The sequence below is a fragment of the Canis lupus genome, chromosome 4, assembly GCF_048164855.1.
Source record: "Canis lupus baileyi chromosome 4, mCanLup2.hap1, whole genome shotgun sequence".
NCBI lineage: Eukaryota > Metazoa > Chordata > Mammalia > Carnivora > Canidae > Canis > Canis lupus.
Window position 1 is genome coordinate 43,750,540 of NC_132841.1, and position 15,453 is coordinate 43,765,992.

Genomic DNA, 15,453 nt, shown 5'->3' on the forward strand with positions numbered 1-15,453 from the left:
ATTGGAAACTATTAACGAGAAATTTTTTTAAATATATGTTTATTAATCCATTTAGAATAATAATTTACTCATTACATGTTCATATAAAAAGCATACTTCTATGAAAAACAAACCAAAAGAAATTTAATTAAGAAGAGTGACATTTTTACAAATGTAGTAGAAGGGAACCAGATTTTCATATCCACTTCTGCATTCCCTCTGTTGCAATACAATGTTTTGGGTCAAGTACAAGAAGGAAATCTGGCTTCACATAGACAAATCGTTGGAAAAGAGAGGAGAATTTTAATAGCCCTTCCAAATAATTGTGGATATTCTTCTTCGATAATACACCATAACCATGAAGTGGTAGTTTCGTAAAGGCTAGTTGTTGCATGGGACCCAAAACTGTATCCATGGACTTTCTATTATGTTACAACCCACTGGTCTATCTTGTGCTTTGAATGGAACTTTCTTCCATGAATGATCTTGTAACAGTGTGCACTGGTCATTTGGAAAATATTGGTTCGCTGGGTTATATAGATCGTCTGGACATTGGCACGTTACATGACATGGTATCAAAAATGTCATAACCAGTAACATCACCAGGATCTCATCAGAAAAGTCTCTCAGTAAAGGGAAACTGCTCAACGTAGCAGTTAAGAGTTTTCTAAAATTTTAATTTTCACTTGGTAGCAAGCTTGAATTTTATCCAGTAAGTACTATTAGTAGATTTCCATGGAAAGTGACAGGCTTACTGTATTTATTTGTGAGAAAATGTCTACCCATACCTATCCCGGAATAACCTTTTGCTAGTCATTCTTTTAAGTAAAAATGGTGTTTTATGGGAGAAAATTTTTAAAAACAGCTAGTTTAGCTTGTAACTCAGTGATGCTGGAGCTTTTTCTCCAAACCACCAAAGCAGAAATGCTTTATGCATGCTTCCCATTTTTCCACGCCGAATATTAAAAAGATATGTGTTCAAGGGTTGATACTTAATGCAATTAATAACTTTTCGCTGCTTCCTGGAGGGCATTCTCAAGTGAAACTGGCTTTTTTTTCCCCTACATGTACTTGAGGGAAGAATATAGTGACCACTGATACCATGTGGTGCCACAGCCTTGATTCATAGTGAGGTGCCAGCAATTTTCCCCACACAGTGCAAATGGAAAACAATGTTTTAATTTTTTCAGAAAAGTAGTTTCAGTGTCTCACAGAGCCCTGAAAAAACCTAGAAGAGCCCCAGTGGCCCATGGACAACACTTTAAGAACCACTCAGGTAATTACACACTAGCAAGCAAACGATACAGAGACACCCGCTAGAAGTCAGCACTAAAGTCCTGATTTAGAAGCAAGCCTACAAAAGCTTGCTGAAAGCACAGCAGAAGTAGACATCTCAGCGCCCAAGATACTTGACACAAATACAATCTGCACAGGTTGGGCCTCGTCAGCTTCAGAAGAGTTCTGTTATTGCTCTGCCATGAGCCTTGTAGACTCACACTTGCCATTCCGGAAGTACTTAAACCTAAAAATCTATTTGCTTGCATTTAAGGCAGTGTTTATTAACACCAGACCTTCCTGATTCTGGAAACAAACCCTGTAAGTCCACATCTTCCTGAGCAGCAGAGAGGAGAATGAGAATCTAGTGCCAGCAAACAATACCCACCCCCATCCCCTACAGTCCACTCCTGGTTAATATCCAGGAAACTTGAGAACTGACCTTGGTGTGAGGACTGTGAGCATAGATTTGTTGTCCCACCACAAACATCCCAAGGAGAGGAGAAGAGAAGGATGACATATCTCCCCCAGGCACCACTGTTGGAAGAGGGGATTTCTACTGGACTGTGGAGTCTGAGCACATCTTGGGAAGCATGCTGACGGTGTGCACACATACATGGCAGTGATGGGAGGCTTAAAAGGGTTTGGGACTTAACCACCAGGACACAGGCTGAGACACAGCTCTCTGAGACTGATTTCTTTGGCAGGAGGTGATGAGAAGAATGCACTGCTTGGGGGAGAGGGTAGGACCTGGCCTGGCACTGGTTGGGCTTGGGGTGGGGGTCAGAAGATGGTGGCCTGGGGTATAGCAAGCAGCTCAAATTTTGGGCGACAGAGGGCCATGCCAGAGAAGGAGCAGGGCAATGCAGTAAGCGACAAGCGGAGGAGTGGCATGGACAGCATGTGCTCTGGGATAGGGAGGAGTCCAGGCAGTTCTGCGCACCGCACCCCGCCCCCCTCCGCCGCAACCTGGGCTTTAGGAAAGCAAGGGAAGGTATCCTGTCCGGGTGTGACCCACCACAGCCAGCACTCATAGAGCATTTACTGTGCCAGATGCTGTGGTTGTTTTTCATATGTGACCTCATTTAATCCTACAAGGCAGGTGTTGTTACTCCCATTTTGCAGATGAGATAACTGAGGCTCGAGAAGGTTGAATGATTTCTTAAGATCACACTGCACAGCAGAGCATTGCCTTGAGCCCAGGCCCATCTGACCCCAGGGCCCATCCCTTAGCCACTCAGTTACTCCCTTCCTTTGGCAGAGGTCTGGGTCCCTGTGTGCTCTGCCTGGTGGCCTGGCTCGTTGGTGATTTGCAGTAGACAGTCATGTGTCTCTTTGGAACCTGCCACCTGCATTTTAAGCAGGGAGAAGGCAAACCCAGCACCCCTGCCAAGATGCTATAGGTACCTGTCTGTGGTTCTGGCTGGGTCCATCCTGACAGCTGCACCTTCTCTAGCAATGCCAGCTGCTGCTTTCTTTGCATACTTGCCACCTCCCCCCACCCCACCCCCGCTGGGCAGGCTCCCCAGAGCACTTTAGAGGGCAACTGCCCAGTACTGACTATATTCTTGCCTTTCTCTGGCCTGGGGAGAGGGATAGAAATTGCCTGCAGCCAGCTGGAGGGCAGCTGGCTCTGGGCACAGCAGTGCTTCAGAGTCCTGGCGCAAGCCTTGGCCCAGAGAAGCCCTCAGCAGATGGCTTCAGTAGAGGACACTTCTAGGCTATCGGGCAGTCATGGCCATCTGTGAGAGGGACTGAGGGAGACCGGGGCACAGGCCACAAGCTGAGAGAAGCCCTCATCACTCAGTCAGGTGTTCACCAAGTTTATCATGCCAGGTAATGTCACAGGAGCTGGGAGGCAGCAGCAATGTGACAGATAAGACCCCTGATGTCAAAAAGTTAGAATGGGGGAGAAAGACAGTAAGAAGGCTTGTCAGGAAATTAGGCATCTCAGGACGGAGAATAGTGTTTCCCCAGGAAAAGAGGGTGCAGGCAGGATGTGGAAAGCAGTAGAAAGAAAATGTTTTATGATAACCCAAAGATGGAAAGATCTTAAAGTCAAGAGACCAAGAAGACCACGTGACACAGCAAATAGACTGGAAAAGAGACTGGTGTGTACTGAAAACTCGAGAAGAGATCTGTAGTTCTTGTAGGCTGTGGTGAGGGCTGACTCCTTATCCCAGGAGAAATGCGGGAGCCAAGGAAGAATTTTAAGCAGGAAAGTGACATGATGCGATTCTCATTTTAGAAATATTACTCTGGAAGGAGAATAGAGAATAGACAACAAGGAGATCACTATGGGTTTTCCGATATTCATATGTATTATTGGGTGGAGGGGGTGTGTGTGTCTGTGTGTGTGTGTGTGTGCGCGCACACACATGCACACACATTCATGTTCAAAACACACTGAAGACTGCTGTACCAAGAACTGCTCCAAGAGCTTTCCATAGAGACTCATTTAATCACTTCAAGGGGATGATCATGATAAGCCCCCTTTCACAGGTGAAATGCAAGCTCAGAGAGGTTAAGTAAGTTGCCAAGGTCACACAGCTATCAGCTAGTGGAGCCAGGGTGTGAACCTGGGCTGCTGACTGCTGAGCTAGAACCACATCATCCCAGGCCCCTGGCGGAAGCCCTGGCCATGAGCGGGGGCTCCTGGAAGGTGGCTGCCCTTCTTCACCATTCAGCAGGTCTGAGAGTTCTTTGTACAGCACTTGTCAGCGCCGCAAAACTCCTAACAGAAATGAGGAGCATCCATTCGCTAGAGCTCTGTGTGGATTTTCATGAGACGCAGACACGTCCTTCGGTGCTCATGCTCCGGCTAAAATGGAGCATTTAAATGCAGGTCAACACCAAGGTTGCTAGAGAGGCAGGGACCCGCTGGAGAGGCTCTGAGAGTTCTGAGGCTGGCAGGGCAGGAGTGCAGTCTTCTGAAAGCGTCCCTCTGGGGCCTGGGCTGCAGGCTACAGGCAACTTTGGAGTTCAGTCTTCATGAAGGGCTTTGCACAAAGAGCTTTCCTTCACAGCCACATCTGTATTTGTGAGGTGAAGCTGTTTGAATCCACGTCTTCTGAGCTGCAGCACCAGGTTGCCAGGGACATGGTGCACCTAGAGTGGCTCCCACGCGGGTCCCCCTCGGCCCCACAGTGCCACATGCAGCGCTCCCTGGGGACTTCTGGGGCTCGCATCACACAGATGGTGTTTCCTGAGCATCTCCTACTGCCAGCCAGCGTACCGGGATGCTGCAGTGAGCACAGCAGACACCATTCTGGCCCGCTCATCACAGACTCACTCTTGGACGTCACAGGGGGGTGAGATGCTGTGAAGAAAATGCACCGAAAGCTTGGGCTGAGTAGCTTGTCTTGTCCCCAGTGGGTGTGGGAGATGGCGCTGGGGAGGCAGTGCTCGAGCTGAGTTCTGAGCAACCGTTGGAGTGAACTAGCAAGGAGGGAGAGGAGGGGCACGCATGTGCCGAGACCTGCCCCCCAAAAGGAACCTGGGGCATTCGGGGGGCAGGGCTGAAGCCAACGGAGAGTTTGCTGTGTGGTGAACAGGAAGGGGAGGCAGGGCCTGGGACCGTTAATTTGATGTGTCAGCTTGACTGGGCAGGGGGGCCCACTTGTTTGGGCAAATACTAGCTACATGTTACCTGGAAGGTATTTTGTCGATGCAAGTAGGTAAAGGAGATTACCCAGAATAATGTGGATGTAGGCCTCATATAATCAGTAGAAGACCTCAAAAACAAAAACAAAAACAAAAAACAAAAACAAAAATAAAACTGGAGCTTTCTGTAGAAAGTAGAAGGGGGATTTCTGCCTTAAGATTGTAACACAGAAATCATACTTGAGTTTCCAACCTGCTAGCCCTTCCTCAAAGTAAATTCTCTCATGAGGTGCCTGGGTGGTTCAGTCGGTTGGGCAGCCAACTCTCGGTTTTGGCTCAGGCCATAATCTCAGGGTTCTGGGGTTGAGCTCCACGTCAGGCTCTGCATTTAGCAGGAAGTCTGCTTGAGATTCTCTCCCTCTGCCCTTCCCTCTGTGTATGAGCACTCTCTCTCTCTCCCTCAAATCTTTTTAAAAATTTTAAAAAACAAGTTCCCTCTCCCTCTGTATATACATTTATATGTGTGTGTGTGTATCTCTCCAACTGGTCTGTTTCCCTAGAGAACCTTGACGGATTTCAGGACAGGCCACAGACAGCTTGGAAGGATTTGGACAGGATTTGGGTGTCCTTTTCTAGCAAGCAGTGAAAGCCAGGGAAGGATTTTAAACAGGGGCAAGGCTGATCCAGTCAGCATCAGCAGAGCACCCATCAAAGCCAGGCTGAAACAGCAGGACCAGAGGCTCCAGAAGCATCTGTGTCATGTTGCCCATCCTCCAGGACCCCCAGGACCTCCCTGTGTCAGCTGAGGATGCTGTCAGCATCCCTGAATTCCAGGGGTCATTTTAGATGTTCATTCAACTGTTGAGCAAATGCAGGCATCAATAGAGCATGGCCTCCCTTACAGATGGACATGGGCCAGGCACAGGGCATCCTTTGAAACCCTTGTAAGTTTTTGTTTGTTTAATCCAGGGTCCTACAAACAGCCCTTCTCTTCATTCATTCATTCACTCATTCAGTAAATATTTGAGGTCCTGCTACGTGCTGAGCCTTACACTATGCTCTGGGAATGCAGCAGGATACAAAAGTGGCCCAAATCCCTGCTGCGCGCAGCTGATGTCCTAGCAGAGGTGACAGACTAAGTTATGTGATCGGGCGAATCCTCTCAGGACAGTGGTGGCCAAAGGTGAAAATAAGGAGCTCCAGGTAGAGTTGAAATCACATGGGTTTGACTTCTTGGGCTATGCAACCCAGCAGACCTGAGTTTAGATCCTGGCTCTTGGACTCACTCCTCCCCTCTCTGAGCCTCAGTGTTCAACCAGATGGACAAAACACCCAGCAAAATATGGCCCCCTCTGTAGAGGATTGGATAACAGACCAGAGTCTCTCTGTCCCAGAGCACTAGATTCTGCACCTTTGTTTCTATTTTGTTATTTTCCTTGTCACTCTGTGGTCTGTGAGCTTAGGTAACTTGCTTCAGATGTGCTTGTCATGAGGCCTTCTGTAAACATCCCAGCAGGGAGACTTGGTGTTATGGCATCTTAGTCTGGGTTTCGTTTTAGATGCCTCAAGTTTGCTAAGTAGTTGTAACAAACAAACAAGAGTGAGAGGATAAGCAGCATGGGAGAGGGGGAGATGTCACTGCCAGCCGGAGGCTAGACCCCTTCAAGTGGCTCCCTCGTGGTTAATTAGCCTCCCTCCAGCAGAGATGCTCCCTGAACCAGCACACTCCCCACCAGCCCTGCTCATTCATCCAGCTCCTCCCTTCTTCCCTCTTCCCCTGCCTCTCCCCCTTCCTCTCTCCCTCCCTCCCTCCCTCCCTGCCACACCATCCACAAAACACTCCCTGTGGGCAAGGTGGCCCGACATGACTTGTCCTCCCCTTCATCAGCCTGCACAGACCCCAGAATCCTGCTACCCCCACAGAACCTCCCTGTCCAGCAGAGAAGTCTAGAAGGTCTTCATGCCTTCTCCTCACCACCACTGCTGAGCCACAGGGCCAGTGTCCACACAGCATGTGAATGCCCTGCCACCCGTCCTTTAGGGCAGAGCAGAAGGGTGAAGCAGGGTAATCTGTGACACCAGCTCCTGCACCGGTCTGCAGTTACTCCCCTCACTTGGGATAAAGCCACCTCCAGGGCTTCAGCGTGATCTGCCGGGCTCCCTTTCCCCACCAGACCCGCCTCCCTGGCCTGCACAGTTTGTAATCTATGTTGTTTTCTGTGTATGTCCTCCTCTCTCTCTCCCCACCCCTCTCTTCCCCTCTCCCTCCCACTCCCTCCCCTTCCCTCTCCATGTTAGATTCTTAAATGCCAGAAAGTAGGCAGCACGCTTGTCTTCTTCACGAGTGTATACACGCTGGTATATACACAGTGTATACACACTGCAGTTGCCCAATAAAGATTTCTGCCTGAATAAATGAATGCATCGGTGAATATGTTTCTCTTAGCTCCTCTGCCTGAGGGCACGATCTAAGTGTATGTGGCTGAATTTTAGGCTAGATGATCAAGCTCCCTGAAGGCAGAAATGGGATCTGGTTCATCTTTGTATCTACCCCCTCCTCTAGCATAGTTCTTAACACATAATAGGTACACAACAAAGGATTAAGGACCAAAGGGAAGTAATCCGACATGCCATGGCAACCTCAGACCATACGGGGTCCTGCCCAGTGCCCTGGGCCATGATGATTCTCAGGGGCCAGCCCTGGAAATAAAGTCACTTGGCCCAAACTTAAGAAAACACCCCTTCCAACTTGTCCTCAAAGCTAAGCCTGGTTTGATCATTGACAAACTGACTCATATCCTATTTTAACCCATTTCATCCCATTCAGTCATTTGGTGGTGGGTCTACTGGATGCCAGCTGGTGTTCCAGCAGCTCATTACTCAAAATGCAGCCTGTGGACCAGCAGTTCCCATCCTCATGCAGAAGCCTGTTAGAAATGCGGACTTAGGGACACGTGGGTGGCCCAGTGGTTGACCTTTGGCTCAGGGCATGATCCTGGTCTTGGGATCAAGTCCCGCATCAGGCTCCCCAGAGGAAGCCTGCTTCTCCCTCTGCCTATTTCTCTGCCTCTCTCTGTCTCTGTCTCTCTCTCTCTGTCTCGAATGAATGAATGAATGAATGAATGAACGAATGAATGAAATGCAGACTCTCCAACCTGACACAGACCCACTATATTAGAATCTGCTTTTTAGCAATATCCCAGGTGATGTGTACATATGTTAAACTTTGGGAAGTGCTAGACTAGAGATAAAGACAGAGGTAGGCCCTCTTGGAGCTTAAGGCAGACCCTGCACTAGTGGACACCAGTACCGAGAAGAAGCTATGGGGGCCTTATGTCAAGGGAGATTCGCACAGGAGACCAGACCAGACATTGTAAGCCATCTTAAAAGTTCTTGTAAGTCAAAAAAAAAAAAAAAAAAATTCTTGTAATTTTGTCCCAAGAACAAGAGGAAGCCCAGGGGGAAGGGGTTTACCACAGGATGAGAGTGAATAAATTAGCCTGTGTCACCCTTGAGGGTAGTAATAACTTTTGTAATTCATGATCAAAATGAGACTTCCTTCTCTTATCCTCAAGCACACTCGAGTGTCTAAGGAGGTGGCCTCAGCCTAGGTGAGCAAGTCTGTGCAGGACCCTAAAGTCCAGACAGGTCTAGGCTCAGCCTTTGCCTATCCAGGAGGAGTCTCCATCTGTTGGTACGTCCCCAGTCTGAACCGCTGTCCCCTCCCACAGGCAGCCATCCTGTTGGGAACCACAGCACAATGCTCCAAGAGCACACCCTTTCTCCTCGGCTTCCGGGGGCGCACCAGAGATACACAACACAGATTTAGGGTTCTTAGCATGAATCGTGACTCAGCTCTCCCATGCTCCCCAGTAGCTAAGGAGAGGCTGAATGGAACTGTGATGAGACTTTAGAGAGACCTGGGTTCAAATCCTAGCTCAGCCACTCACTCGCTGTATGACCTTGGACAAGTGTTTTAACATCTCTGAAATTGCTTCCTCAACTGTGAAAACTTGCCATGTGAGAGTATTGTGAAGGCTGGGTACAGAGTGAGTGCTTTATTCATTCAACAAATATTCACTGGGCACCTACTGCATGCGAACTCCATACACACTATCGGCAGATCCAACACCGGACAGTTTTAGGCAACAGCCCTGCCATCACGGAGTATAGCAGTCCAGTGAGGAAAAAATGTCATTAGTTGAATAATCACACAAATAAATAATAAGTGACAAATGCAGTCTGTGCTTTGACGGGGAGGGGGGGGCGGGGGGGGGAGAAGGAACTATGAGAGAGTAAAACAGAGGCCCAAGTTAGCCCAGAAAGTCAGAGGAGGGGTCTCTCAGAAAGGACAGTGTGTGCAGTGTCTCTTGACCAGGCTTCACTCCACATCTCTCTTTCAGGTACCTGGAAGGAAACCACTTAACGGCCGTGCCCAGGGAGCTGTCTGCCCTCCGCCACCTGACACTTATGTAAGGAGCCCGGCATTGGGTGGGACATTTAGTGTTCTCTCCTGGGGGAGCTCAGAAAACATGTGGAGGGTAAGGGAGGATGGTCTGCAGGCTTCACCACATTCCTGCACTTTCTCCCGGGGTGGAACAGAGAGAGGTAGGTGGGAGGTATGAGCCAGTCTGCTGTGCCAGGTCATACCAGTGAGAACTAGACACAGAAATACCCAGAGCCTGGGATCACTGACCATCCACATCACCTGCTTCTTGGCTTAGGGAGAGGTGAGAGAGCCTCTGACTTTCTGGGGCCCCAATTAAATCCTGAGACTCCTCAGTTTCCAGTTTCTTGCAAGATGTGGCTGCACTGAGGTTTGCCAAAAGCTTAAGTGGGCATTGCTTCTTTCTCTTCCAGTTGCCTAAAAAATGTTCCAACTGAGGTTCCTTCAGGTGGTAGCTCCTAGTGGCTCCAAGTCTGCCAAGATCCAGGAAAACTTCCAAATGAAAGCAAGGCTGCAGGGTATTGGGTGGGGGATGTCTAGGAACTGGGTGGTCTATGAGCATTGTCCCTTGACAGCCTCGTTGCCTTGCCAAGATGGGACCCATAAGGGTACAAAACCATTCCTTGGGTGAGTGGTCATTGGAAGATCACCCTGGCTGCTCAGGGGGCAGGAAGCCAGTCCACAGTGCGGGGTCGGGGGATGGGGAGTGAGAGTTCTTTCAGAATGAATCACTGTTGCCCTTGGGAAAGTGGGACTACTGAAGAAAAGTGGCAGAAAGCCACCTGTCCCCTCATTCAGTCTGGCTTCCTAAACATCCCACAAACCAGCCTCTAGATGAGATTTCTTCACCTCAACCCTGGGGGCATTTGGGGCCAGATCATTCTTGGTTGTGGGGCTGTGGTGGACATTGTGGGATGTTTAGCAGTATCTTGGGGCCTCTGCCCATGAGATGCCTGTAGAATCCATCACGGGGTAGTGACAACCAAAAATATCTCCAGACATTGCCACATGTCACTGGGGAAGCAAAAGTGCCCTGAGAACCACTCTGGGGTTCTCAGTGGTTCTCAACCTCAGCTGATTAATTTGTTTGTTTGTTTAATACTCCTGCTCCAAACCATGCTCAAGCAATTAAATCAGAATATTTGATTTATAAACCAGAATATCTGGACACGGAACCCAGGCATCAGAGAATGTAAACACTCTCCAGGGGATTCTAATGCGCAGCTACTATTGAAAACCACTCCTTGAGATATTTACCCCTGCAGAGAACTACAACTAGAGGTTGTTGTGGGCAAAGAACTACACCCCCACCAACTTCGTTCCCCCTGATAAGATGGGATGAATGAATGCCAGAAGTGAGAGAGGAATAGTGAAAGGAAGGACTGACCTGGGAAAAATGGCACTAGAATAAGGAGAGATCTCACACATTATGTCTGGCTGGGAGGATGAAATGGACAGATAGACTTATAATTGAATGGTTGACCAGGTGAATGGATGGGTGGATGAATGAACAACAAATACTCAAATGAGTGAATAAATCTTGAAGGAAAAAATGTACATTTGGAAGAATGGGTAGATAGATGAATAGATGGGTGAGTGGATGGATGGAGGATGGATGGATGGATGGATGGATGGATGGGAAAGTTGGGAATGACCCACTACAGATGTAACTAACAGTAAAGTGTGACCCTTCTGTTTTACTTTTCCTAGCGACCTGAGCAACAACAGCATTGGCGTGCTGACCAATTACACCTTCAGTAACATGTCTCACCTCTCCACCCTGTGAGTACAGTGGGGTGCTGTGTCTGACATGGGCCTGGCAGTGAGTGGCCTGTGGCTGTCCTTTTCTCCCTGTCCCCTCAGGCCTCTGTTCTCTGCTCTAGTAATCCTGAGGGCTATGGCTGCCCCCACGTAGAGCAGCCCTTAATCATCAGAAGGAAAATAAAGTAGTTGAGAACTCTACTGTCTGGGCAGTTAGAGAGGAACCAATACTTCTGAAGAAGGCCCTCTTTGGAATACCTTCTGTGGTTTGTGAATTTTCTTTCCCAATGGAGGGTTTCCCTACACAATTATATTTTGCTCAGATCCATTTAGTTCCCATTAGCTTGGCACCTTGTGAGCACTGACCGTCTGACAATAGAGGGAGATGATGGCAAAGCTGGTTCGAAGGCCAGCCTGCCATGGAACACGAGAGGACATGGGGGAGGCAACACCTGTGAACTTTCTGGAGCGTTTCTCCTCCCTTTATTGTTGGGATGCTCTTTGTCAGTATATTAAAATTAGGAAGATAAAGAAACCACTTGCTTTGACTGGTCCACAGTGTGGACAGTACACCCACAAATAGCTGAGAAGAGCAATGGCCAAGAGCACAGCTGTGTCTTCTCCCACAGGATCCTGAGCTACAACCGGCTGCGGTGTATCCCCATCCACGCCTTTGACGGGCTGCGGTCTCTCCGAGTGCTGTGAGTACCTCACCTCGGAGCCCTGCTTTCTACCTGGGCTTCACCAAGTAACAGCAGGCAGTACTGAGTGCTCATCTTCCCCCCCACACACACCTCCCCAAACCAGCACTCCTCCTGGCTCAGGAGTGAGCTAGCCCACTACCACGTGTGGACCCAGAGCAAATCACAAGCCACTCTGAGTTTCTCCTTTTTGTGCTTCGTGAGATCAGTGGCACCTCCCCAGTGGGGATTAGCATATGCAGCTGTATTCTGCTCCCTAGGGGAGCACAGTGGCTTGTGGCTGATATCACTCCACTGTTGGGCCCTCTGGCCTTAGCGGGGCAGTGTAGACACAGTGAACATCTGCGAGGAAATGAGACCTGTGTACCCAAGTCACAAACTAGAAGCCCAGAGACCTGGTTCAGCTCACAGACAGCAATGGGTTAGCAATTGTACCATTCATTGGTACAGACTATCTTTAAAAAAAAAAACCAAAGCTTTAATAAGTTGCCAACACTTAACCCTCAGGAGGCTTCTCATACAAATCCTAATTCCTAATTTCTCTTGGAAAATGGAAAGACCTGGCCTTTCCAGGGCTCCTATCTATTTTCCTACATGGCCATGCAGCCTCCACTCCTGGCCCCCACCGTGTGACACCTGCCTCGCCCTGTCCTACACAGGCAACGGGGCAGCCACTGAGGCAGGTGAGCTCCAAGTAAGGACAAGATGGCATGGAGTCTACCTGCTTTCCAAATGTGGCTCTGCCCCTCCCTAGCTGTGTGTCTTCTGTAAAAATCCAGGTAGTAATGACCTTACAGGGTTTTATGAGGTTTAAATGAGATGCTATATATATGGCATTTAGCACAGCTCTGGCCCATGGTAAACACTTTATATTACTTTTTTAAAGATTTTTTTAAATTTACTTATTCATGAGAGACACAGAGAGAGAGGCAGCAACATAGGCACAGGGAGAAGCAGGCTCCCTGCAGGGAGCCCGATGCAGGGCTTGATCCCAGGACCCCGGGATCACACCCTGAGCCAAAGGCAGACATCAGGCATTCCTGTAAACACGTTATAAATATTAATTTGTTATTACCGTTATTTGTTATTACCTTACAAGAACAGGAATGGCCTTCACTGCCACCCCCACCCCGGGCCCTACTGTCACCTGATTTTTGTGCCTTGTCATCTTGCATGTTTTGTTGGCAAAGGGGGTTCTTTAAATGATATCCTCATGAGGACAGAAATGACACTTTTTTTTTTAATTTTTATTTATTTATGATAGTCACAGAGAGAGAGAGAGAGGGGGGCAGACTCCATGCCCCGGGAGCCCGACATGGGATTCGATCCCGGGTCTCCAGGATCGCGCCCTGGGCCAAAGGCAGGTGCTAAACCGCTGTGCCACCCAGGGATCCCTTTTAAGCAGATTCCCCACAGGGAGCCTGATGGGCGGGGGGGGGGGGGGGGGGGGGGGGGGGGGGGGGGGCGAGGGGGGGGCTCCTTCGGGACTCCAAGATCATGCCCTGAGGCAGATACTTAATGATTGAGTCACCCAGGTGCCCCACCCCTTTCTCTTTCTCTTTTTTTTTTTTTTTTTTTTTTTTTATGGTAGTCACACAGAGAGAGAGAGAGAGGCAGAGACACAGGCAGAGGGAGAAGCAGGCTCCATGCACCAGGAGCCCAACGTGGGATTCAATCCCGGGTCTCCAGGATCGCGCCCTGGGCCAAAGGCAGGGGCCAAACCGCTGCGCCACCCAGGGATCCCAGAAATGCCACTTTTCATGGCCATTGCCTCATATAACCCTTTGCAACAGGGCTGTGAGATTGAGGAGATTATGCCCATTTTAAAGATGGGAAAACTGAGGCCTAGGCTGCAGACTCCAGCCTCCTGACACAGAGCCCAAGGCTCCTTCTCAGGACCTAGTTGCAATCAGCAGACAGCACCCAATGAGCCTGTCCATTCCAGAGCCTCCAGGCTGATGTGATTTATTGAAGCTCACAAAACACTGGTGTCAGCGACAACTCCCGCCACATGTCATCTGTGCTGTTATTAAAAATCAATTCTCTCGGGGCAAAGAAGTGCCCGCGCTGACAGTGTGCAATCTGTTATTGTCACTTATTTATTATCCACCTTCTCTGGGGAGTTTGAGAATGGAAACATCAGCAGAACCATTTCCCTGTTTCCAGTTGAACACAATGGGAGATGGGCTTGTCTCATTGGCTGGGGCTGGGGCTGGACCTGCTGCGCCCTCCTACTTCCCATCATCCCTCCTCAATCCCAACCTATTGTCTCCCTTCCTACTCTTCCAGTTCTCTGCATGGGTTTGCTGCCAGGGGCCGGGGCTCTGCGGTTCATGGGATCTGTGTGCATACGTTTATAATTAGAGTGGTTCTGGTGGGGCAACCCAGCATATAGAAGGGAGGGAGACCAAGAATGCTTGCCTGTCCATTTGTCTGGTCTTCCAGGTGCTCGCTGTGGCAGCACATATACTAAAATTATCTGGTCTCCCAGGGTGGTGGAATGAACATCACCGGGGTTTCCTGCTCCCTATGCACCTCCTCTGTCCTACTCCAGAATGTTCTCATTAGTTCGTTAGGAGCACACATCAACATACCACATGCTTATGCTTGCTTCTTGAATTAAGAAGTAGTAGGCTTTATAGCATCATCATTTTAGAATCATGGGATCTCATAGATAATAAGTGGTCTTAGAGGCCCTCATTGCAACCATCTACCTCAGTGGGGAGCAACCATTTTCTGCATAAAGACCAATTCAGGAAAAATAAAAATGTTTATGGACTATGTTTCTTTTATGATATTTGTATCCTTTTCCCCCATAATTGCACAGCTAGGAATTTATGCTAAAGGATAATCCAATATGAGGGAAAAGTTCTCTGCATTAAGATCTCGGTTGCTCTGTTATTTTTAACCCACATCTTAAATAGTACCTACAAGAGCCACAGTGGGGAAATGTTTAAGGAAAGCATAACGTAGCCAGTCAATGAAGGGCAATTATTAAAAGAGGTAAAGATGGAAATGAGGTAGCAGTGTAGAGAAGTGTTTACCACCTAGCCTTACAGTAGAAAACTAAACCTAATAGATATATGTATTATAACTTGCATACATTTATAACTATGAAAAAGAACTATAAGAGAACATAGACAAATGAAAAAATCACTGATAGCTAATGTGAAGTTGTTTCTGTAATAAAAGAAGGCGGAGTTAAAGATGAATGAATACAGTAGGATATTCACAATTTAGAGAGCTAAGGGGAAAAGGTAGGTTTTTTTGAAATCAAGAGCTATAATATCTACAACTGCACTTGAGCGTTTGTGTATTCTTTTCTCATTTCTAAAGAGTTTCTTTACTTTGATGAAAATTTTGGAAATGACCAGAGATCCAAGAATGCTAGCAATTGGGGGTGAGGAAAGAGAATGAGCATCAGGTTTAGCCAAAGACAAAGGCCAAATGTATTCTAGAAAGACCTGACAATTTAAGAGTGAGAGAGAGAGAGAGAGAGAGACTGTGAGTGAGTGAGTGAGTGAGTGAGTGTTGGTGGGTGGATATGAATACATTTCTGAAATGAGAGAGTTTTCAGGGAACCCTGAGTACAAAACATTGGGTGAAAATTTGCTTTTCTTAGTTTGCTCCTAATCTAAAAATAGTTAGAAGAGAACATTCTCATGGGCATTCTAGTTCTTCTTCAGG

The 15,453-nt window shown here is 48.2% G+C and overlaps 1 protein-coding gene across 1 annotated transcript in view; it reads left to right on the plus strand.

Moving 5' to 3' along the window:
* Nucleotides 1-15,453, plus strand: part of SLIT3 (slit guidance ligand 3) — a 591,163-nt gene that overhangs the window by 525,518 nt on the left and 50,192 nt on the right. Inside the window, exons 21-23 of the mRNA XM_072824217.1 lie at nucleotides 9,261-9,329; nucleotides 11,015-11,086; nucleotides 11,695-11,766. Coding sequence (XP_072680318.1) covers nucleotides 9,261-9,329; nucleotides 11,015-11,086; nucleotides 11,695-11,766 — 213 coding nt within the window. The remainder of the gene's footprint in view (nucleotides 1-9,260; nucleotides 9,330-11,014; nucleotides 11,087-11,694; nucleotides 11,767-15,453) is intronic.